This window comes from Lissotriton vulgaris, chromosome 3_2, assembly GCF_964263255.1.
Source record: "Lissotriton vulgaris chromosome 3_2, aLisVul1.2, whole genome shotgun sequence".
Lineage (NCBI taxonomy): Eukaryota > Metazoa > Chordata > Amphibia > Caudata > Salamandridae > Lissotriton > Lissotriton vulgaris.
In genome coordinates, this window is record NC_141690.1 from 161,266,650 (window position 1) to 161,292,727 (window position 26,078).

At 45.9% G+C, this 26,078-nt stretch overlaps 1 protein-coding gene across 2 annotated transcripts in view; it reads left to right on the top strand.

The window, feature by feature from the left end:
* The window catches only part of SH3TC1 (SH3 domain and tetratricopeptide repeats 1), a 368,620-nt gene that overhangs the window by 281,704 nt on the left and 60,838 nt on the right, over positions 1-26,078 (top strand). For both annotated transcript variants that reach the window (XM_086964135.1, XM_086964136.1), the window contains exon 13: positions 3,718-3,898. In XM_086964135.1, the coding sequence (XP_086820261.1) occupies positions 3,718-3,898 (181 nt within the window). The remainder of the gene's footprint in view (positions 1-3,717; positions 3,899-26,078) is intronic.

A 26,078-nucleotide genomic window follows, 5' to 3' on the forward strand; every position in this document is an offset into this window, starting at 1 on the left:
TTTCTGTGTGGCCACCTCAAGTTTTTGCTGGAACCTATATTTTTTCTAGCTTTGGAACTCTGTGCACTTTAATTCTGGTAACAGGAAGACAGTGCCTTTTGGACCCCCTTTGAATATTGTCCAATTGGCCTACTCTTAATTGGTAAATTTAACTTCCGTATAAGTCACTAGTATGTAGTGCACAGTGTACCAACGGCCTGTAAGTTGAATGCCACCAGTGTACTGCAGCACCTGTTGTGCCATCCACTGCAACAGCAGTGCAAACATGGTTTCAGGCCTACCTTTGTAGCCTGACTGCAGTAGTTAAAAAATGAATTCCACCTGTCAAAATAAACCTCTTTGACAGGTCAAAACCTCCTTTTTAAATATGAATAAGTCACCTCTATTTAGACCTTGCCTCCCACAAAGCAGGGTGCATGGTATTTAAGAGTAGGACTTCTAGAAATGCAATGTTAACATGTATTTAGAGTGGCCAGTACCCAAAAGCTAGTTCTCTCTGTGGCAGGTCTAGCTGTCATATGTAGAAACCAGAATACAGATCTCAGGGATGGGCCTAACTAGAAAAATAATTAAACAACAATGTTATTCAATATCCAAATCAATGGTGAAGTCGGATGTTTAATAAATATTAAGGAAAAGTTAATTTTAGAAAGTTGCATGTCCCTGTTTGCAGCTCCTGGAGGCTAAATGTGCATTTGCTCTCCCACTTCTGAAAGCCAAGTTAGCATTTATACAGGTGTGAAAAAGGTGAGATCTGCTTTCCAGGTGCAAACAATAGGCTGACCTGAATGGGCAGAGATTACTCTTCTGAACCTGACAGAATGTGCAGGGTGGGACTTTTTTGATATTACAGTGTCAAATCATGCTCAAATGTCAAATCCTGCTTGACAGGTCTGCTGGATTTATATATAGCTACCATTTCCCTTATTGGTTTTTGCCACTTTGGTGTCATTTTGTTCATTACATTTTCCTGTTTTTCTAATTTGATTTGGGATTTTCATTGTGTTGCATTTTGACTTTATTGCTGTTTTGGTACCACATAAATACTTTACACATTGCACCAAGTTAAGCCTTTCTGCTCTGTGCCATAGCTATCAGGGTGTTGAGCTCAGGTTTATTTAGTGACTAAGATGGTTCACTCTGACAAGGGCTGTGATTACTCCTTGAGGCGTGTAGTCACCCACCCAAATATTAATCCAATTTTGTACAATGATTTAAGTGTGAAACTAAATATATTAATGTTAGTCCCCATTAAGTCTATGCAGAATTCGAAATGATTTAGCCACAGTAATTCTGAAAGAAGTTATTGTATCAGAATGACCAAGTGCTTCATACAGAAGAAATACATAACAGGAGAAGCAACTGAGAGCCAGAGATCAGTAAGGTAGACTTATTAGGAAAGCCTTTAGGTCTTGCTTTTCTTAATCATGCAATGGCAACATTAATAGGCATGTTATTTTGTTAGGGTAACTATTTGGAAATAGTTGGGCAACTTTGTGTGTGCTACACCTCACTTTTCTATAATTACAATACCATACTGAGCCTTATGGGCTACAACAGTATGAAAGCTTGGAGTAGGGCCCCTTTGTTGAATACACTGTATTAACAGTGTTAAGCTATGAACTTGAAGAATCAGTGCAATATTTTCTTTAGTCTGTGCATGGTAAAATGTCTTGCTCTTGGGATTCGAAGAATGTTGCGATTCAGACTGTGGGGAGTTAAAGAGGCAGAGTAAAGGGAGTGGTTGAAGGAGATTACTGGCTGAGGTTGTTACATGAATCTTGAATAAATTCACATAAACAGCTCAGCAGGATTAAACTTGATCTTCCTTATCAAAATAGTATTTTAAAAAGGACTCTGGTGATTAAGTTATCGCTGTACGTTGCGATCATAAGCGTTAACGCAAAAATGTTTTGACCACAGTGCTTGTGAAGAAATTATAATATTGAAATTGCTAAGGGTTTCATTCAAAATATATACATAAGAGGAGAAACTAGCCAGAACGAGACATAGAGTAAATAACTAGCAATGGTATTGTTTTTGCTTTTCTCAAACATGCAGTGGCAAAGCAAATAGGGCAGTTTTTTATTAGAGTAAGTCTTTGGTAATTGTTGGACAACTTTCTCTGCGCTGATTGCAGCTGTCCTAGAAAGACAATATCATAATGCAGCAAGATTTTGGGCTACTACAATATGGAAGCCTGGAGTAGGGCTCTATTGTTAAACAGACTGCATTAGCAGAAGTGGGTGGTACCCTGAAAGAATAGGTTGTGTTTTTTTTTTAAAAGAGTTACAACATGGGGGTTTGCAAGGTTAGTTTTGAGTGTAAAAGGCATGAACCTCAAAATATTACATAGTAGATACTTGTAACAATGGACCAGTATTTTTGGTGCATCTGTAAGAAAGCTTATGAGTGTGCACGTCTTTATTTGGTGAACAAGAAAGATGTTATTAAGACACCAAAATTAAACAAATGAACTTGCAGGGGTCATTAGTAAATAGCCTTAGCATGACATAAGTACAATGAGCACACTCTTCCTAACGAGAAAAGTCGTAAACCCCCAAAAAGCCATCTTGTTAGTAAAGTAAATACGGCAAAGGATATACATTGATTTACAAGCAGCAAGTCATGTTGCTTATGCAATCTAACTAATTATCAATGAGAATACAAATGGAGTAATCTAACAATCCATGAAATGCTGCTACCTTGATGGACATCCCGTCCACACAATGGCAAACAATCAAAAACCTATGAAAAAGAATTGCTGAAATGGGCCACTTTCGCTACTTTTTACATGTACTTTTTAAAGTATTGGTAAGAAGTGTCTTCCAGGCAGCTAAAGATGTAATGAGATCTTAAAACAGCGAGTCTTGCCCTGTTCCCTTAAGGCTTACAGCGCGCTCAACATGGCTTCACCTCAGTGATGCTCTTATGCCTGAGTTCCCTATAGCTTCATGCAGCACAGTGATGACGTTTGTCAAAGATCAAGGAGGTGGCTAAATGAGTGTATAAAATGTAGTTCATAGATTCCAGATGCGCAAGGGGCATATCTAGTTGTGAGGCTAGTCCAAATGAAATCTGATCAAAAGTTACAATTTTATGTTAACAAAATGGGCTGGACAATGGTGCGTTTCAAGACAAGTAAACATGATTTTACTGGTAATAACATTAAGAATACAATTTGTCCTTTATTCGATACACACACGTTATATATTATGTTATTTTACCCTTGGATGGCATGCTTACTAATAAGGATTGTTGTAGTGTCTTTGTCTATAAAAAATGACATAGAGCAGATTTTTTGTCTACTTAAATTCCCTTTAAGGGTGCATCTGATAGTTCAGGTTTTCTGGCACAAAGACTTGCTCAGTTGTGAGTGACCCTGTTATAAGCCCGCCTCACTACATGTTAACATAGGTCAGGGTTCCATCTTGTGAACACCAATAAGGCCGCACGATCAGAAGAGATAAGATTTAAGAAATATAATTGTTTTAGTTTACTGATGTTAATACAAGAATGTTAATCAAACGTTGTAACAATATGCTTGTTTACTTGAAATGGATGATTTGGGTTACTTTGATTATTTTCCAGATAAAACATTTTACAGACACATGCAAGGAAACCCAAGTTGAATGCATTTGTGTGAAAATCTGCATTGCAATGCCTAGGCAATAACTCTTATACCCTTTCACTCAAGCTTACCCTTTGTTTTCCTAGAACAACTCCAAGCTCTTCAGTTATTGTGCCAGTTCTGCAGAACTATAGCAGTTGATGAAGCTCAATGCATTATATACAACAAATACCAATTATACTTGGTCAGAAAAATGTCTGATAAACTATTCGAGAGCCAGATATTGGAAACCATTAGCCATCTATATTTGTCCTTAGGCACTAAAAGGTGAGAACAAATTGATCAGAAGTTCTAATTTTGTATTCCTTATCATGACGCAAAAATGTTTTCTCTGTACTCAAAATGACCATGAGGTAAAACTGTTTCTGAACCGTTCATTCCAGCAAAATAGGCTATTCATTTCTCCACATTACAATGTTCTGAGGTTATTAAACCACATTTGCCACAGTCCACGGTGGTGATAGTGAAATTGGTTCCCTAGCAGTAAGTAGTTAATATATTGTGACAGTAGTAGATAACATAGTTTTGCATTTTTTGTTTATTTTTACACATTTCAGATGGTAGTTATAGTCCTCTTTAATTATATTAATTTTTTTTAACCTTATTGTGAACAAGCATTGGCACAGCCAATAGGTCTGACATATTGTTTAGAGGAATTGTTTGCTAATAGATGTTTCACTTTGTGTATGAAGATACGAGCAGTGCTCTCTGGCTGAACATACTGCATTACTGAATTAAGCTGTACACTGAAAGAAAAGAATCATCAAAAGTAGTCAAAGGAACAAGACTGCGTTGTAAGTGGTGTGCCTTAATGACATACGCAGCAAACTGTTGCATTGTAGATACTTTAAACACACTGGCAGTATTTTCCGTGCATCCTTATGGAAGCCCATGTTCATTCCTTTAACAACATGCTATCATGACACCTAGGAAATGAATGTACAAGACTGAGTAGTCACTGCACGTGTATCTGTATGACAGTCTTTGACATCCAAACAGCTTGCACTTCTTGAACAAACAAAAACACTTAAATTAGCACTTAGAATGTTATCATGTCAGCAAAGTTAATACATAAAAGCTACATTTAACTGCAGATCAGCAGTGTGACAAAAGAACTGCTTGATGCCACATTACCAAACTGTAATGGGAACACACATTGGACAATGTAGCCATCCTTGAAATGCCATGGATCTGATGGACAACCCTATCATCAAATGGCAATCAGTAAATAAAACACATGAAAGCTAATGTCTTAAAGGGATGACCCAAAGCACATTCCCCTAAATATTCTTATTGTACTTTTTAAATAAAATTAAAAATAGATAACATATGTTTTTTCAGATGGCTAAAGCTGCCTGTAGATAGACCAGAAAGGTCAATGAAGTGCCTCAGGAGCAAGCGAAAGCCCCATGCCACTGCTGTGCAGTAGCTAGGGATGGAATATTACTACCCTGTAGCACAGGTAAATACAATGCATTAGTATGTGCTATATGCCCTCAACTTCACAACAGCAACCTCTTATAAATTTGTATCCTTGCCTATGCCCCACTCTTTTTAAACCTCAGGCAGGCTTAAAAAGCCATAAGATTGCACAGTATATTTTCATGAATTAAAGTTGAATTTGAGCGAGAGAATCAAATAGTAAGGGCCAGATGTGGCAAGTTCTTTTGCAGTTGCAAACCCTGAGATTCGTGAAATCGCAGGGTTTGCGCCTGCAAAATAACCTTGTTATACATACAATTTGTTTTCCAACTCATAAAAGGGCTTATGCAACCATTTCTGGATCGCAAATAGGAGGCGCTGTGAAACCAGCACCCTCTTCTAGATATGAGTCGAAGATGTATGCTTTAATACAATTGCGGGTGCAAGTCATTGGCTAGTCACCAACCCCCGAATTAGGGTGATAACTGATTAGCAATGGGAAATCTTTTCACATAATGGTTCCCATTTTGGAAATGCAACTGGCTGGGCAGTGTTCTGCTTCCCCTTTCAGGTCGCCATCCCAGTCAACTACGCAGTCACAAATTAATATTCACGAGGCAGGTAATTTTATGACTCTTTGCAAATGTAAAATATGCAATGGGAGTTATTAATAATTAGAAAACCTATTTTTAAAAAATGTCCTTTTCCATTACTCTTCAGAACAATCTGCATTAATTACTGCATTAGATTTTGTGACAACAAGTGAAAAATATATTTTAAGATAGTTCCCATCATTTTCCCAGACTGAGTAATACAAACACCTTTTATTCACAATAGGCTTGTTTAATAGAAAATGTGCATTGGCCTACACAGTGACAAATCGTTTTGCAAATTTTCAATGTGGGAACATTTTTCTTTAATATTCAGAAGCCCCCCTTTTAAACATTCTGCCCTATGGGCTGTGGACGCACAGGGGACACTTAAAGGTGGCTTATAAATGTAGATACGTTGGAACACAACCTGGCAAAATACTTTCCCTTGCTATGTGTTACCATTGACTTTTCATCTACATGCTTGCCAGGACACAGTGGTGTTCTCTGCATCTACATATTTTGGCCATATTTGTGATTGATGTATATACATACTGCACCCTATGCATGTAATAAAACGTTCACAACACTTGTCGATTTCCTGTACTCTTCCAAGTAACTGGAATAAAGGGGTTGGTAAACCACTGCTTAACCCCTTCACTGCGGCGGCTATTCCGCCTCAGTGCTAAGGTGGCGGGGCGGAAGAGCGGCGGGCGCATGCTGGTAACGGAACCGCTCCGTCACCAGCGTTGGTTGCTCTGTGCTTATGACGGAGCGGTTCCGTCATGGCCCCGCCCGCTCAATAGAACGCCCAGCACAGGCATGGAATTCGCGCCGCGCAGGCTCGTCGGGCGGGCCATGACGGAACCGCTCCGTCATCAGCACAGCGCCACCGTTGCTGATGACGGAGCGGTTCCGTCATCTGCAGGGGAGAGGTTAAACAAGACAACCTAGATAGATCTAGGGAAGATAATTAGTTCTAAGCCTGTTACCCTCTTTTCTGTTATAAGTAAAATCACCGAACACATGGCATCTACATAGCTGCCCTCTTTGATGGAAGATTCTACTTTAAATTTTTGTCAGCTGTGCTTTCTTCCTGGGAGGAGATCGGGGGTATCTTTTGCAGTTCCATGTATGAACTTGGAACGATTGTTCATAAGAGATGCTCATTTTACTGGAGTTTTCCATTGTGTTTGACACTGTGGATCACAACGTCCTTATCAAACCTCTTACAGAGTTAGTATTTGGAGGAGTGGTTCTGGCCTGGCTTTCTTCTTTCTTAAAAAATAACATCCATTCAGTTGTAGTTCCTCTATCCCGTTCCGCTACTCAAAGGGTGAGCAGTGGAGAGCCCCAGAGATCCTCTCCGTTCCCCATGTTTTTTTACCATTTATTCATTCTACTCGTGTCTCTCATGAAATCTTTCGGCTCTAAATTCATTTCTTATGTATATGACACTCGGTTGATCATCCAGTTGGACATCAAGCTCCTTGCTTAGCCGCTGACTTAACTTCTTGGAATCTGCTCTCTGTTTCTGGATGTCGCATAATCTTCTCCAACTGAACATTAATAACATTTAAATTATTCTAGTCGAAGGGCACACTGGCAGGTGGCAGTGTTCCAGCTTGTCCACCCCACATCATAGGTCAAATCTTTGGGTGTCTTCCTTGACTCCCATACGTCCATGAAATAACAGATTAAGGTCATCACTTCAGTGTGGTTTTTCCATCTAAGAGTGATAATAAAGCCTCTGCTTTTCTTACCTAAACAGTTTATGCCCTAGTGCTCGCTGAATGTATCCTTTCTATCATTGATTCTTGCAAGATGCTGTTTCTAGGTCTCCATGAAGCTTCATTGAAATACATGCATACAATCTAAATTTGGCAGTTAGAGTAGTTTGTGGATTATAGCAACCTGACCATGTTGCCCAATTTAGTATAATTAACTCCCGGAAAAACAAAGATTTGTCTTCAGAACTCTTTGTCTTATGCATAGAATCATTTGCGACATTGAGAAATCTTCTCTTGTTCCAATCTTTAAATGCCATGATCCTGTGAGAAGTCTTCGTTCTAACTGTCACCTTTTGTTTACAGTACATATTGTTGGAAAGGATAGGATGAGGGGCATGCATGATTTATCTTACTTAGGATCTCAGCTTTGGAATGGTGTACCTCTTGGTATTAAATCTAATAATTCCCAGTTGTTTTTTTGCTAGGCATTAAAAACCTTAAAATGTTTATTACGTTTACAGTCTGCATGGACAACTGTTTGGTTTTTCACAGCTGCAAGCCGCTCTTTTTGGGTGACATAGCACTTTATAAATAAAATTCCATTCCATTCCAATGAGGCGGAGTGGCTCCTGGCAATGATTATCCACCAGCATCCATCTTGCAGGGTCCAGAGGGTGCTCCAAAATATATGGAGTGAGTGGTAATGTTGGGCCAGGTGGTTTGGGTGGTAATCTGGGTATCGGTTGAGATTGGCAGGAGGGCTGCGAAGTTGGAAGGGTTAGGTTGGGGCTTGACATTGTCATTGCTGCAGGTGAGCATTTTGCTGAAGAATAGGGACAGCTGGGTGAAGAGGTCCTGAGAGGGGCCTACAATGGTGGAGCTTGCTGCCAGAGAGGAGACGTCTTTCCCTATGGCAATGATTTTCTTGACACCGTTGGTACTGCCTTCGATGCAGTCGGTGAACATGGAGATTTTTGTGGTCTGAATTGCTGATGGTAGGGTATGAGGGTGGATTTGGTTGTGCTCTCTTCGGTGTTTTCCTGACATTGCATCGGTGCAATATTAATCTGTGGGTGCAGTCCGCTCAAATTCAAGTTTATACATTGAGTGTGACAAATTGCGCACTTCCGTTAAGCCACTACTGTCAGTCAGATTGTCAGTCTTGCACCATTCAGAATGTGAACTTGTACAAAACAAGCACGGGCAAAGACAACATCTCAGCATTTAATGTATTACGGCATATAAACTGCTATTGTGCATGCATATGTTTAGATGCATTGCTAAATTAAAGCCAGGTCTATTGAAGTTACAGTATATGCCCTTGTAGATGTATGTGTGTGTTTATGTGTAAACATATGTGCATGTCTGTGTGACATGCACATAATTTCTTGCTAATTGATTACATCCTGCTGCAGTTAAAAATCTAAAAAAGGATTGTTTCCTGTAAATGCATGCATGAGGTTAAAGGATATTTATATGTGATGAGTCAGTGTACTTTTAAGAGTAAAAAGATCCATATGTATTGCAATACAAGCACTTCCTAGGAAGCAGAACGAAGCATCAAACAACCATTAGCATGTAGTGACGCAGAAATACTGCATTGGGCAGAGCTAAAGCCCACTTTGTGTGTATTTTTGACAATTGGTATTAAAAGGTTTACCAAACAACTGGGGTGTCAGGCCAGACCCATCTGTACATTTGAAAAGCACACAAGGATTGTGATGTGCTGATACAAAAAACTCATACCGAATGCAATAGGGCTTGTGGCATTCTGATCCTAAAATAGATACCAAATGCAAATTATAAGTTACAGGCAAAGTAATGGAAAACTAACCACATAAAAGAGACTGCATGTAGTACTTGACATTACAGTATGACAGTGAACATTTATGACTGCCACCAAGAGCAGCACTTTCTGAGAATATTGTGCGAGTGATGACTGATGTGCTCTAATTTTATACTAGGTTTCTTACAAACCCAGAGGAAATGTTTTTAATAACCTAATAAGACACCAGGATGGTGTCCACATTATATTAGGATTGCACTGTTGACAAAAAAACATACTTCCAGCCTTCAACACCCAAAATCTGCCCACCAAACAACAACTCTTTGTATGTCAGAAGTGACATCCCTGCCACGAGTGGTGGGAAATCTTTCTGACGCCATGGCGAATGAGATGGCATCAGAGCGAAAGGCCAGCAACAATGGAATGCTTGCCATCATGCATAAGTAGCTTGGAGCCCAGTAAACTGCTAACACCAAGCTCTCATTGGAACATTATTCCCCAACTGTCCCATTCTTGGAGTGTCTCCGATGTACCAAAATACCCACATCTCAGAGGGAGTAGCTCAGCAAAGTAGACAGAAAGAGGCTAAGGCTTATGCCACATTCCAAATATCATGGAGCTGAAGTATAAACCTCAAGCACTCGAAGAGTCAGACTGTATAACACAAAGACTAACTTTCCTCTCTCAAAGACACTTTAAAAAAGACGGCAGGCTTGAACATTAGTTAAAAGACTAACTTACCCGATCAGAATGATGTAGGCCTAAATTTGGGGTTTACTTTATTGCCCTTTCCAGAAGTCTGAGGAGGGGAACCGAGAGATGAGCTTCGCTCACCACCAGATCGAGGCCACGGCAGTAGCAAGCATCTCATTCCATCTCAAGAAACATTTAAAATGTATTGTTCTACTGCAAGTCCAGACCTCACTTTGTCGGTGGGTGAGATCACACTTCAGCTCTTTGTGGCGTGCTACAGTACTCAGCGATGCGTGAATGCAACTCTGGTGCTGGCCACCAAGAGACTGTCATACCACAGTGCACCACTGCCTGACCTTACAGTAACCAGTGCCACAGCTATACAGGAAGCAGATGTATTTTGCAATATAAAGAAAAACAAGCAAAAAAAATACAATCTTAAGAGAAAACTAACAAACAATAGATACGCATAGTTCACCCTTGGAAAGGGGACTTCAGCCTTCTCCCAGGGCTAGTACCTTATATTCTCAGCACAATGTTGTTTTGCTGTGTGTAAATGCGCAGGGAAAAAAAACTACATTAATGAGGCCAGATGGTAAATAACAGAGAGTAGGGGTGAGTGGTAAATGGTGACAGCTCATAAAGCATTGCTGAAATTCGAGTAAACAGCTGTTGGATACAGAAACCCCTTATTTTTCTCCAGGCTTTCCATGGGCTTTTATAAAAATACAGGAGGATGTAAATGCTTGAGAAGGTCATTCAACTTGCACGTAGTAAACACGCAAAAGTTGCTAGCCCCTCCGCTCAGCCTGCCGCCATGCTTCTCTGTGATTGAAAGGTTTGTCATAAGCAGGAAGATGCTGCCACTCTAGTGCTGAGCGAAATAAATTGGGGCAAATTAAAACAGCGACAATGAAGGATGTGGCGGACTATTGCATGCATGAAGCAGTTAAACAGCATTCTAGTCTCTTGTATTGCTCGAAGTTATATATATATAACGTATGACTCATATAAATGGAAAAATCAGTCCACAAGGTATTTGTTGAGTTTATTTATGAATGTGGTTTGTCACGCCACGCTGCAGCCCAGGTGAGCAGGAAACACAGCAACAGGCTGGAGGTGGTGGGGGATGGTGCTGCAGATTAAGTGAAATGTGAGCAGCAATAGGCCCAACAAGAGCAGGAAACGCAGCGACGGGCGAGAGGTGGTGGGAGGATGGCACCATGAACCAAGGCAAAAGAAAAAGAGGTGTGAAACTAGCATAAATGGCTAGAAGTGAATTGATGCATGGAACCGGGTCAGTCTCCAGGGCGGGAACAAAGCAGCCAAAAGACACAACAAATGAAAACCATTCACCAAAGGAATTTTGAAAGGCAGACCAAGGAACCAATTAAAAGAGATGGACGTGCTGTATGCCAATAGAGAAGATACAGCATGTCTCAAGAGACAGTGCATGCGCTGCCTAGGCTCGACCTAAAGAGGAGCTGAGAAAGGACATCACCAGTTTAAAGAAGACGAGGAGATGGAATAAGGATGCAGGGGCTGGTCTGAGGACACCGCCAGACAGTGGAGGTGTCTGAGTGCAAGGCAGACACCCCTGTCCTCATTCTGTGAGGCAGACAATCCCCAGAAAAAGGCAGGAGAGGCGTGGCTAGTCAGATGATTCATTTGGGGTAAGGGAAGCAAGGATGGCCTAACAGAACGGCAGGAGCTGAAAACAGAACCATTCATTTAAAAACTGGGAAACTAATGCTCATATGTAGCAGCACAAAGACAGGTTATTGGGTGGTGGTTAATTACACAGTTTTGGAAACAATTTGAAAATAGATGATTTACAGGAGGACTGAAAACTGGGCCTAAGAGAGAACCCTAGATACCCCATCCTTACTAAATAGGCACAATTTTCTATTTTAAAAGGAAAAGCTAAAAGTTTGATGTAGAAACAAATAATAGCGAAAAGTATAAGGAAAAAGGAAAACAAATAGTATTGAAATGGAAAATTCTGAAACAAGGAGACAGGCAAAGAATTAACAAGAATTAAAATGAGTATATAGAGAGGGAACAAACCTGAGGAAAAAGTTACCTTACCTTGCATTTTGTCTTCTCTCTGGAGGGTCGTGGACCTCTTAGATAGAACCAGAGCTGAATGTACATGAGGATGGCAATACCCAAGGAAGAAAAGATAAAAGATGGATAAGTGTGAATAGTGTGATCCCCAAAAGATTTCAAGACTTAAATACTCAGAGTGAAACTATTTACTCATAATAAAACATGCCTTTGATTTGTTGGGAGAAAGATAAAAGTTTTAAAATATACCATGCCTCGCTAGATAACTTATTAATAAGGATAAATTGTAACAAAGTTGATTTATCTCATGCTTAGAAATATTTGGCTTCTGCAGCGATAATTAAACAAGGATCATAAATTAAATGAGTAGAATCCTAGGCTAATACTATACTACTTTGCAAATAGAGGTATCCATTCAGAAATATTTAGCCATAATCCCTAATGTTCAAATTAGGTTGCATCTTCCGTTGTGTCTATGCAGAACGTGTACTAACAACAAGGGTATATGAAAGGTATTCTTTTTCCAGAAAATGATCTGTAATTGTTAGGCAGAGAAAATTCAGTACATATTTTAGTATTTTGTCCTACTGCTCTACCTTAAGTTCTACCTATACAGAACACTAGAGTAAAAGAAATCTAGCATTATCAAGAGGACTAAAGCACAGAATTATGACTTTGATAATGCTTACCTTGTACTGATTAGATTTCGAAAGCCGGTGGCAGTGGCTTACTCTATCCGCTGACGCTTGTGTACACAGCATGCACTGTTAGCGCTGTACTAGTAGCGTTTTTAAAACTTAGCGCGTTCTGCTAATTTTAACTTGTTCAGTGTACTGTTGTGAAAATCTCTCTTCTTGTGCCCTACCTATTGGCTAACAGCATCTGTTGGGGTACTGTTGACCGCCTACTCCCGCCCCGGTCCGCCGCGCCCATCTTGGACGTTTGTTGCGGAGGGTGGAGGAGGAGCCCAATCACTTCCGGGCTCAGGGCAGCAACTTCCGCGCTCTAGTCGCGCAGTATGTTTATTCTATAAATTCCCTGCTGGTAAATACTCGCGCTGTGGAGAGGAGAAAGCCGGTGGCAGTGGCTTACTCTATCCGCTGACGCTTGTGTACACAGCATGCACTGTTAGCGCTGTACTAGTAGCGTTTTTAAAACTTAGCGCGTTCTGCTAATTTTAACTTGTTCAGTGTACTGTTGTGAAAATCTCTCTTCTTGTGCCCTACCTATTGGCTAACAGCATCTGTTGGGGTACTGTTGACCGCCTACTCCCGCCCCGGTCCGCCGCGCCCATCTTGGACGTTTGTTGCGGAGGGTGGAGGAGGAGCCCAATCACTTCCGGGCTCAGGGCAGCAACTTCCGCGCTCTAGTCGCGCAGTATGTTTATTCTATAAATTCCCTGCTGGTAAATACTCGCGCTGTGGAGAGGAGAAAGCCGGTGGCAGTGGCTTACTCTATCCGCTGACGCTTGTGTACACAGCATGCACTGTTAGCGCTGTACTAGTAGCGTTTTTAAAACTTAGCGCGTTCTGCTAATTTTAACTTGTTCAGTGTACTGTTGTGAAAATCTCTCTTCTTGTGCCCTACCTATTGGCTAACAGCATCTGTTGGGGTACTGTTGACCGCCTACTCCCGCCCCGGTCCGCCGTGCCCATCTTGGACGTTTGTTGCGGAGGGTGGAGGAGGAGCCCAATCACTTCCGGGCTCAGGGCAGCAACTTCCGCGCTCTAGTCGCCCCTACCCCCTCCATAAATGTGCAGAGGTCCGCGGCCGCGCAGCGGACGCGTGCAGCGGGCGCGCCGGAAGCGCGCCGAAGTCGAGCCAAAGTCCAGCCCGTCTGCGCCCGTCCGCGGCCGGACGGGGCGCGGGGCGACGACTCCTGGCCTTTCTAAACCCCACAGTATACGGTATGATAGACAGGCGCTATTAGATCTCCGTCCTGGAGTCACCTTACCCTGTTTTCACACCATGGAGGCGCTGCTTTTGCATTGCTGCCCTTCATGCTCTTTCATGCCTAACAAGCCACCCATCAGGACAGGCTCTTTAATACGGACTAAGGCGGGTTTGTTTAACTGCCGCTCTCTGGGCAAACACAGTTTACAAATCCATCAACTATTGGAGGATGAGGGCTTTGATGTGATGTTTTTCACGGAGACTTGGCTTGGGGAATTTTCCGACCCGGACATCATTGAAGCCATGCCCTCTGGCTACTCCTTAACTAGACTTGATAGGAAGGATGGCAGGGGAGGTGGAATTGCTATTGCCACTAAAAATCCCTTGCAATGCTCCCTATCGCCTCTGATCATAGATCACTGTGAAGCTGGATTTTTTACCATCCTAGTAAACCCCCAATTCTCCCTCTCTGGCATTCTTGTGTACAGACCTCCCGGGAGACTGTATGATTTTACATCCAGCCTTCTAGAAAACACTGCTCACCTTGCTATTAGGAAGAACAATTTCCTGGTGCTAGGCGACATGAACGCTCATTTTGATGACCCCCTCGATTCCGGAGCTAAGGACATTAGGTCTGCTCTCCAGTCTCTGCAGCTAGATCTCATAAATTTTGATCCCACTCACAGACTAGGTCACCTTCTTGACCCCATCTTTGGGAACGTTTTCAGAGTACACGCTCTTTCTCCTATTCCGGTACCCTGGTCAGATCACTCCATTGTCCCTTTCTATCTCCAGAGATCTGAGCCCGATCCGAAAAAAAATGACACGGATCTCCGGTACCAGCGCCGGAAATGGGAAAATTTCTCTCAGGACACGTTCAATAAATTGATTGGAATAGGAGACTCTCTTGAAAGCACTGACTGTGAAATAGCCTACAGTCAGTTGCAGGACAGAATTTTAAGTGCCCTAGACAATACCGCTCCTACTCGCAACCTTAAAAATTTCATTAACCCCAGAAAATCCACTCCCTGGTACACGGCAGAACTACAAGCTAGCAAATCTGCGTGCAAAAAATTAGAACGCGATTGGCGTATTAACTTTTGCCCAGTTATTAAACTTCAATACAAACAAGCGCAAAAGGAATACTACAAAAAAGTCCGTATTTCTAAAGCCATGCATTACAAGACGCGCATTGGGGAGGCAGAGAACTCCTCTAAAGAGCTTTTTAAAATTTTTAAGGAAATTTCTGTGCTCACTAATGATAATGCGCCTTGCGACAACTCAGTGGAAACTTGCAATAAGATTGCTCGCTATTTTTCAGATAAAATCACCAACATCTATACCAGTTTCTCTGACAAGCTGCCATCCGGCCGTGATTTTACAGAAAGTGCTGTTGCTAATTCCACTGAGTCTTGCCTCCAATACTTCTCGGTTCCCACACCCGATAGGCTTATAAACATCTGCAAGAGCGTCAAATCGGGTTCCCCTCGGGACCCTGCTCCCCCGAAAATACTCAGAGAGAGCCTACAGGTACTAGAACCCTACTTTAGGCATATAATTCAACTATCCTTCTCCTCTGCGCACTTACCGAATGACTGGAAGAAGGCAATTGTATTACCTATCAAAAAGAAGCCTAATGTAAGTCAGGACACCTTGGAAAATCTGAGACCAATATCTTTACTACCTTATCTAGCTAAAGTGACCGAAAACATTGCAAACAAACAACTTATGGCTCACTTTGAAGCTAATAAATCCTTGCATAGCTCCCAGTCCGGTTTTCGGACCAATTACTCCACCGAGACAGCCCTCCTGAGAGCTACTGAAACGCTTCGGGCAGGAGCTGATGAGGGTCATACGATGGCGCTCATAATGCTGGACCTCAGTGCTGCGTTTGACACTGTAGCTCATTCCATCCTGCTACAGTGTCTAAACCAGGCTGGGGTCACAAAGGCGGCATTGGGATGGCTTAAATCCTTCCTAATAGACCGAAGCTTCCAGGTTCAGAGAGGCAATTCCCTCTCAGACAGCATTGCCCTAGAACAGGGGGTGCCTCAGGGCTCTGCCCTGAGCCCCACCCTGTTTAACCTTTATATGGCCCCGCTGGCGGAGGTGGTTCAATCGTACGCCATAAAATTAGTATCTTATGCCGACGATACCCAACTCCTCATCTCCCTATCCCAGACACCCACCTTGGCTGCTGCTAATTTCAAAACGTGCATGCAGGAGCTTGCAGGCTGGATGAACCAACACTGCCTCAAGCTCAATGGTTCAAAAACAGAGGTGCTTGTGATTGGTGGGAACTCGGCCAGTTGGACCCTGGACTGGTGGCCTTCTTGTCTAGGTCCTATGCCCTCTCCATGCAAGGAAGCAAAGAACCTGGGTGTATGGGTGGATCCCAGACTCTCCTATGACAGCCACGTCCAGAAGCTAGCAGGAAAGTGCTTTGGTGTACTGAAGACCTTAAATCGCACCCTGGACCTCCTTCCTTTAGAGGCCAGACGCACGATGACTCAAGCTTTAGTCACCTCCCGTATTGATTACGGTAATGTTCTACTCTTAGGAACCACTGAGAAGAACATTAAAAAACTTCAGGTTCTCCAGAACACGGCGGCCCGTCTGGTCCTCAGGCTTCCCAGAAGAGCGGCCTCCAAGCCTACACTAGTGGCTCTTCACTGGCTCCCTATAAAAAAGAGGATCTTGTTTAAAGCGCTCCTTATTTGCTACAGGATTACCTCTCAGGTAGCCCCTGAATATCTGAAGGATCTCGCAATCCCCTACATGCCATACAGAGAACTGCGCTCCAAGGGTACCGGGCTTCTGTGTGCCCCCCGGATAAACAAAGCCAGAATGGGAGGGCGCTCCTTTCGTGCGCTGGCAGCCAAGAATTGGAATCTTCTTCCTTTGCATATTAGATTGGCTGAGACAGAGACCTTATTTAGGAGACTTTTAAAAACTCACCTTTTCACCCTTTAGGTCGCTCACTTTCTCCTGCTTCTCTCTCCACAGCGCGGGGACACGCCGAGATGGCGTCACCAGGCGCTTTATAAAATCCTTTATTATTATTATTATTATTATTAATGTTGTTTGTAATATTTTAGCAATATGCAATTGTATAAAGTTGTTTTGATACATATGTTTTTTTTTACAAGGCTGACTGTTGTTAACGTTATTTTACATTTCAGTATTTGTAGGGCCAGTACCTTTTCATTTAAAGAGGGATATTACAATTAATGTAATTAACTTGTACAATGAAGAAATATTGACTAATAACCTGATTGATTTTGTCGTTTAAGATAATTTCTCCAGCTAAGTGATGGTCAAAAATATACTTCACATTTCTTTTGTTTTTCTGCTGGTAGAACACTTGAGTGGGTAGAAACAGTCTGGGACTGTACGCTCTCTCTTTTTGATGTCCAGTTTGTTCACCAAGTGGTGAGAAATCAGCCTCTGCATGTGAGACGAACCATTCATTCAAGGGTTACATAAGACCTAGTGTTATGTTGATTTTTATAGATACACAATCTCCTAAGAGGCTATCCACTAGTTTGGGCAAGGTGGGAATACTATGAATTGTCTATGTTAAATCAAGTCTTCAGATCTAGTCTACACCATTGCCTCTTCCTGTAATTTCTTCCTAAATAGAATTATAAAAATTCTACCTTTTTGAATGAGGACTGTCAAGAGTTGCTGTATTTGCCATTATTGGATCCAGTCTCAATTACGCCAACCCTCTCAACTTAGGAATTCTATCTTACCGATTATATAAACTTCAGGTTGTTCAAAATGCAACAGCTCACTTGATTATGAGAGCCCTGAGATCCTCTCACCCTCGTTCTTTGCTCTCTCAACTGTATCGGATCACTAATGAATAATGTATCCAATTCTAGGCCCTATTCATTGTATATAGACCACTTTGTGATCTGGACTCTGTATTTGTCTGCACACCTCAAAAAAGATGCGTACCCTTCAGTACATTGCATTCCAACACAGCAAACCTTCTTAGTATTCCTTAGTTTATAAATACCAGGACTGGTGGGCTCTGCTTTCTGGTATGGTCTGCCAAATTGTGGGTCTGCTAGATGAAGTTCACCTTACAGCTAGTCCAACTCTTATAGCCACACACTGACTGTTTTTTTTTTCTCGTTTTTTTTTGTCCTCATTTGCCTTACCCTCTTTCAAGAAACACCGACCACCTTACGTGTCCTACCTTGAGAGACAAAGATTTTAATTATCTCCCATACCAAGAATGATTGACATAACGGCGGAAGAAGAATCCAGAAAACAAAGAGGGGGGAAGGGGTATGGGCTAACAATTACTCCATCAATGTATTTTCCAACCTATTGGACCATTACAGTGTCCCAGGGGACCAACGACCCATGGTTCATGGAGTGTTGTAGGCATAATCATAGGACCCGGGGAAAAAAATAAAAAATAAATCTTTAACTGTCAAACCAGCATGGCTGAGGCGTATCCATCTATTCACGGTACATCGTGCTTACCTCTCTCCTCTAAGGCTATCAAAATTCCAGCCAGGAAAGAGATGTTACAAATGTAATCTCCCTGAAGCATCTGACGTACACATGTTCAAGGACTGCCCTTCCATCTGCATGTTTTGGGAAGAAGTAAAGTCATCATTGGACTCTATCCTCTATATATTATTGTCTATCACTCTGCCACTAATAATTTTCGGTTTGGATGAAAGTATCACCGGCCCGGCAAGATCTTTTCTTTTTTATGCAATTCTTTTGGCCAGAAGGCAAATTTGTAAGGTTTGGGTTGACACCACGGCACCATCACATTCAGATTGGCTGATGTCCCTATATGAAACATCTAAGGGGGACTTGGCCAGACTATGCAGTAAACAAAACTTGGCTTTCTGGGATTTATTGGTTCAGTGGAGATAGGGTTCTGGGGTTTTTTTTGTTTTGTTTTTTCACACACTGAATCTTGTAATGTGATGCTTGGTGTAGATTAGATCCACTGTTCTTTTACAGATGAAATGCATTGGCTCTTTTAAATATTATGGGACTTGTTGAAGTTAGAAAAAAAGATAGTCTTCACTTATTTTGTCTAGAAATCCTTAAGTAGAATTCAGTTACATTATAACAATTATGTTTGTATTCGATCATAGTTCTACTTACTTATAATCCTCACATGTAACCTGTGGCCACTTTTTTAACTCTCAAAGTCTCCTCAACCAAATATGATCAATAAAGGTTTGGTTCAAGGTTCCTATATTGGAATATCCTTTGTCTCCACTAACTTTTACTGCAGCCTTGAAAACCCTACCTGAAATTTTTTTTTTTTGTAAAATTTTTATTTATGAATAGGAACAAGAAAGATAAAGAAAAAGGGAGCTGCGGCGGTCCCCGCACATTTCCCCACGCAGGGGGCACAGTCAGAAAATAAAGAGCAGCGGCAGTCCATGGTAGCGGATGTGCATCGAGTCCAAAGTCAGTCAGTGCCATAAGCCGCAGTGCCATAGCGCCGATCCAGCTGTCCTAGGGCACCGTATGCTATAGAAAGTTGTAGATGAAATCTGCCTGGCCCATTAGTCCTTGTATCTAGAGTGAAATCCTTGGGCCCTCCTGCAAGTACCTCCACAGACCCAAGAACCAGGAAACTAAACACCCCCCCCCACACCCCCCTCCCCCCAGGGTGGTGACTCCATACACAGCAGGCATACACACAAGACGCACACTAGATCTGAAATAGGTGCAGTGACCGCAACGAGGCTGGGCAGACTGCCGAGGGTAAACCTTTAGAGAGATAGCTAACCAGGGGACCCCATCTGAACTGGAAATTCTTGAAGTTTCCTAGGAAGATGTCCGCCGCTCTCTCCATGCTAAGCAGCTTCCAGAGCCGCGCGTGCCACAAGGAAATTGCTGGCGCTTCCTTCTTCTTCCATGCAGCGGCCAGAGTAAGCTTGGCCGCCCCGAGGCAGAGCCATAGGATCTGTTTGTCCGCACGTGTCTGATACTCAAGGTCTGGTCCACAAAGGCCCAGCAAGACAGAGGCCATAGAGTCCTCCACAGGGTAGCCGAGCATGTCCTTGATATGCGAGAGAATTTCCTCCCAGTACGGTCGGATTACTGGGCAATCCCACCAGATGTGGCGGAAGTCCCCAAGGAGCCCACACCCCCTCCAGCACCTATCAGAGGTGGCCGGATATATGCGATGGAGTCTGGCTGGGCACATGTACCAGTTCATGATCGTCTTGAGGTGGGCTTCCCTTAGATGTAACGAGTGATTGAATGCCGCTAAGTCCCTCCACAATGCCGACCATTCTTTATTGGAGATATCTCTCCCCAACAACTCCTCCCAGTGTCCCATGTAGCGAGGGCGGGGCGTCACCGTCGATGTAAGTAGGAGCTGGTAAATATAGGAGATGACCCCCTTCATGGCCGATGTCCGAAGTATGAAAGCCTCGAAGGGTGATGGGGGTCTCGTAGCCGCCTCCAGCACCCCAGGTGATGTGGCCCAATGAAGTAACTGAATATGGCGATAACATTCTGACGGGGGACCCCGTAGTCCCTCATGCAGTTAGCAAAAGTGAGGGATCCTGGCCGTGAAAGAGATGAGTCAGAGCCCTACAACCGCCCCCCCTCCACACATCGAAGGCCCCCTCTCGCAGCGCCGGTGGGAAGGCCGGATTGAAGTGTATAGGCGTGAATGGCGAGGGAAATGTGGTCCAGTGCTCGTCTGTGGCCAACGTGTCCCAGACTTTCAGAGTGGTACTCGTCGGGGTACTTATATAGGCGTTCAATGGCCGATCCCTCTTGGGTTTCCACGCCAAGTCCCAGACTGATCTGCCAGGAACGCTCCGGTCCATGTGCAACCAGTGCTTCTCCGACGTTTGTTGGGACCACTCCACCAGCACTCTCAGTTGCGCCGCTTTGTAATAAAGCTGCAAGTCAGGAAGTCCCACGCCCCCTTCCTTCCTCGAACGTCGCAGGACCGCAAAGGAGAATCGCGCCCGACCCCCCTGCCATACAAACCGCAACAACTGTGTTTTTAGGCGTCGGAAAAAGTCATTGTCGAGTGGGATAGGCAGCGCTTGGAAGAGATACAGATATTTAGGCAGAAGGACCATCTTAATGGCGTGGATTCTGCCCAGCCACGATAGTAATTTAGGTTTCCACCGCTCTAAGTCCGCTCGAGTCCTCGCTAACAGGGGTGGGAAGTTAGCCGAGAACAGTTTTCCCACCGTCGGCGTCAGATGTACCCCTAGTTAGATAATCGAGCCGGTAGCCCAGGCCAAAGGTGTCAAAGGGCGCACCCGGTCCATCTCTGATTGCGAGAGCATAAGATTCAGGACGTATGACTTATTGTAGTTGACTTTGAAGCCGGCCACCTCCTCATAGCGCAGCAAGGCCTCCCTGATACACGGTAGCGAATGTACCGGATCCGCGACCGAGAATAAGATGTCATCCGCAAAGAGCGTAATTTTGTGTTGCTCTCCTGAGAACGGAACGCCCCGGATCCCTTCGTGCTCCCGGATCGCCATCGCCAATGGTTCGATGCTTAGCGCGAAGAGAAGGGGGGAAAGAGGGCAGCCCTGCCTGGTGCCGCGAGAGTGCGGGAAGAACGCCGATAGATGGCCATTCATCGCTACTCTAGACCTGGGACTGCAAAAATTCGCCTTTATCATAGTGACGAATCTTTCCGAAAAACCGAAGGCCTCCATAGTCTGAAACAAGAATCCCCAATCCACCCGATCAAAAGCCTTTTCGGCGTCAAGCCCCACAAGGACCGCCGGGATTCGGAACCTGTCTGCTTTTTCTATTAAGTGAATCACCCTTCGCATGTTGTCATGGGTCTGGCGCCCTTTGATGAACCCCGATTGGTCCGGGTGTATAATCGCCGGCATCAGATCTTGTAGCCTGCGTGCCAGGATCGCGGAGTAAAGCTTAGCGTCGATGTTAAGGAGAGCTATGGGGCGGAATGAGGAGCAATGAGCGAGGTCCTTCCCTGGTTTAGGCAAAACCGTTATCAAGGCCTCGGCAAGGGAGCCAGCGGAAGAGCCAGTACTGGCCATATCATTAAAAAGCGAGACGAGAAAATCGCAGATCTCTGCGGCGTACGACTTGTAAAAAAGGGCGGTGTAGCCGTCAGGCCCGGGTGATCTGTGGAGCTTCAAAGCCTTGATGGCGGCCAGTACCTCCTCTCTGGTAATCGGGGCCTCCAGCAGCTCGTTCCACTCCTTAGACACCTGGGGAGTGGGTAAGCTCCGCAAGTACTCCATCGGCATGAAGGCCATCTCCCGCATACAGACTCGCTAAAAAGCGGCCAAAAATGGCCGCTTTTGTTTCGTCACGATGCTGCAGAACGCCCGACGCATCAGTGATCCCCCCGATATACTCACGCTCTCTTTTATCATGCAGCTGACGAGCCAGGTGTCTTCCAACCTTATTCCCAGAAGAATATGATTGTCGTCCCAGCCTCAATAATGTAAATTCTGCTCTGTTATTATAATGCGCCCTCAGCTTCCCCCGGACCGCCGCCAATGGCCGGAGGGTCAATCTCGAGGGGTTAAGCTTATGGTTTTGTTCGAGGACCGTCAGCTCCGCTTCCAATTCCTCCCGCTCCCGGCGCCGTAGGCGATTGAGATCTGCATTGAGGCCCAAGCAAGTGCCCCGAATCGACGCCTTAAAGGCGTCCCAGGTAGTGGAGACCGAGGTATCAGACACGGGATTGAGCTCAAAAAAGTCCCTAATGGCTCTTCGCAACTCCTTACTAGAGGTATCGTCCCTGACCACCGAGGCTGGAAAATATCATTTCCGCTGTCCATCGCCAGCCGGCGACCAGTGTAGGGTAAGCACCAGCATGCTGTGATCAGAAACTGATAACGGAAGAATGGTAGAATCGAGGACTTCTCCTCTAAGGGCCTGACTAAGGAAGATATGGTCCAATCGTGAATAGGAGTGGTGAACATGTGAGAAGAATGTATAATCCCGGGATGTAGGGTGTGTGGAGCGCCAGCTATCGAACAGCCCCAAGTCCCCAACCAGCTGCTGCGTCGAGGCAGAAAACACACCCGTGTCGGCCCTGTTGGCCCCAGAGCTGTCTACTGTTCTATCCCATACCAAATTAAAGTCCCCCATTAGGAACAAGTGCCCCTCAGCAAAGTCCCCCACCCTCTGCAACAAGCTTTGTAGGAACCCATTCTGACCAGCATTGGGGAGATACACCACCACAAAGGTATACAACCTCCCTCGTACAAGACCTTTCACCATCAACCAGCGGCCTTCCTTATCATTGCGCACCTCCATAGGCTGAAAGTGCAGCGCAGCGCGGAATAGGAGAGCCACCCCCTATGCTTCGTGGACGACGAGGACCTGTAAATAAGGGGAAATGCCCTATGCCGAAGGCACAGCTCATCTTTGCGTGCTAAATGAGTCTCCTGAAGCCCCACAACATCTAATTGATGGTCATTCACATACTTCCATACCTTCTGACGCTTTTGCGGGGAATTCAGGCCCTTAACGTTCCAAGTTCCTATACTAACAGGCATAATGAAGCAACAACCTCGTCCTCGCTACAGTCACCCCAGAGGTCCCCCCCCCTCGCCTGTAAGTCCACCACCCACAGGAAATGCAGGAGAATATCCTAAAGAGCCTCCCCATTCACCATCAGTCTGATAGGAAGTCTTCAGCGGCCTCAGTGCCGACCGCAACCAGCCCACGCACACCACAGCCACCCGCGCGCGTTCCAACCACACACTCCATTGCTCAACCATGTCACCACCCCTGTCCCCCCCACCCCTTCTCCCCACCAACTCCCCTGTCCCTCCCCACAAAACAGGTCCCCCCCAGAAGAACCCCCAACACAGTACCATACCCAACAGATAACAGTCCCAGTAGAAGGCAGTTCGAAAGTCCTCCTGGGTTGGGCCGGGGGTCCATAGTCGGAGCCCCCAGGGACCATGGACCGGGGTGTCTTCTCCAAAAGTACAATCAAACCCACGGTACCTGAAGTCATGCGTCCCTCCGGCACATGCCCGCTGGCGGCTGAAAGATCAAGCAGCTCCTGAGCTGTGCTGGGAGGCCGCCGACGTCGCCGAAGCCACCGAGGCTACCGCGTCTCCCCTCTCCTGCCGACTAGTCGAACGATCAGGCCGCCTGGTATCCAAGTCCGGGCCCACCCTTTGCCATGAGGATGAGCGCCTGCGCCTCCGTGACGGCGAGCCGCCTGCTTCTTGTGAAGGGGACACGTCATCCAGGCCCAGAAGATCCTTTGCCACTTGGAGGGACCGAATCTGCGCCAATCTGTTCTCCCACCGAAAAATGATGCGGAACGGGTGGCCCCAGGAGTAGGAAATGCCACGCTCCCGAAGGAAGGTAGTCACTGGGCGGAACTCCCGCCGTTTCCGGAGGGTCGAAGCCGCCAGGTCCTGGTAGAGCTGTGGCCTGTGCTCCCGGAATTGCAGTGATGTGATGGTCCGTGCCTTCCGTAAAATGCGTTCCTTCAACTGGAAATCATGGACACATACCAGAATGTCCGGAGGTGGCCCCCCTCTCCTCGGCAGCCCGACTCTATGCACCCTGTCCATTCTGATTTCCTGGACGTCTTCGTCGCCCAGCACCTGTAGAAAGAAAGCCTGGACATAGCCCCTGAGATCTCCCGCTTCTCCGTCCCATGGCACAGCACGAATGCGGATGTTGTTCCTGTGGGAGCGGTTCTCTAGGTCCTCCGTGTGGGATTGGAGGTCCAGATTTTGCTCCGTTAACCGGATAATGTCCTGCTGTAACTGGTGCACATCGTTCGCCATGCTCAGATCGTGATCTTCCAAGGTAGCCACCCGTTCCCCGATACCGTCCACATCCCGCGGCACCTCTCGGAGGCCCGATGCCAGTTGGGAGCGTAGCTCCGAGATGTCTTCCTTGATGGATGCGAAGAGCTCCGTCATGAAGGCCTTAGTTGCCGGGGCCTCGTCATCCGACTTTTTAGGCGACGCGCTGGGTCCCGGGGATGCCGGGTGTTGATTAGATTTCGCCGCACCATCTTTCCCTGGCCTTCCCTTGTTACGGGATGCATTCAACATCGTGGCGCTTCTCGCGGAACGCTGCGTCCTCCTAGTTTCAGGTGAAGACTCCGGTATTCCAATAATCTGCTACCGTCCACCGTTGCCCAGAGTAGCTACGGCACACAGTCTGCGCTTTCGATCCCTCCACAGGGGGCCTCCCCGTGCGGGCCCAACGCCGCTCCGCGCACTCTTTCCTGTAGTCACAATGGGGGGAGCGCGGCAGTCTCCACAGCGGGCCCCCCCGAGGCCAGGTGACCACGACCGCTGCTACAATCCAAGGCAGGAGCGACCGGTAAGCGTCTCCTCATGCATTCACTCCGCACTGCCTTCGGGCAGCTATGGAAGCACTAGCCCCTCCACTCCAGTAGGCCTCGCTCCGTCACAGCCACCCCACTGCCTCCGAGCCTGGCCTGGGCCCTCAGCTGTTGGTAAGACCCAAAGAAAAATCAGTAGAGCTCATCTGTCGACTCTTCTCGAGCTCCACCGGCACTCCCGACCTCGGTGCAGCCAGACCGGGCCCACCGCAACGCGAGCATGGGGATCACAGGTCCGTGGGCCTCAAAGCAGCCACTCCCCTCCTAGGCCAACCACAGGTGTAGCCGTGTCAGCTCGTGGGTCTCAGACTCGTAGGATGCATCCCCCTGTGTGGCAGCGCAGCTCCGCTAACCCTGAAGGTCAATGGGTGGCCTGCGAGGGGCCCACGAGCACCAGACAGCCGCCCTCAGCCCAGCAAGGCCTAGCAGAGCGAATGGTGAGAGTTCACTGCACCAAAGAATCCTCTCTGCCCCCAGGGCCGATCTGGAAGCACCCCTTCCGCAAGACCGGCAACCCTCACTCCGCCCCAGCTACTCCGCACTGTCCCAGGGAGCACGGTCCCCTAGCAATCGGCCGGCCGAGGCACACAGTTCCTGGCTCTCCCGAGGGCACCACCCAGTTCCTGCTCCGAGCACTGTCTCTAGGCTCGCACTCCGGAGTGCGGGACCCAGCCCGCCGCCCCCGGGGTACCTCGACACCAACACCGCCGCCGCCGGGTCCGGGCACTCCGCTGGCTCCACTTCCACCCCCACGGGGGTCACAGCTGCTAGGGAGGGAGACCCCCCGTACCTCAATCAGGCTGAAGCAGCCCAGGTGAAGCGAGGGGAGGGGGGGTCCAGCGCCGTCCTTCCGCCGAGTCCCACCGGTCCGCTCCGCCGGAGTGCACCAAACTGCTACGGCCCCCGACTCCAGCGGCGGCCCTCC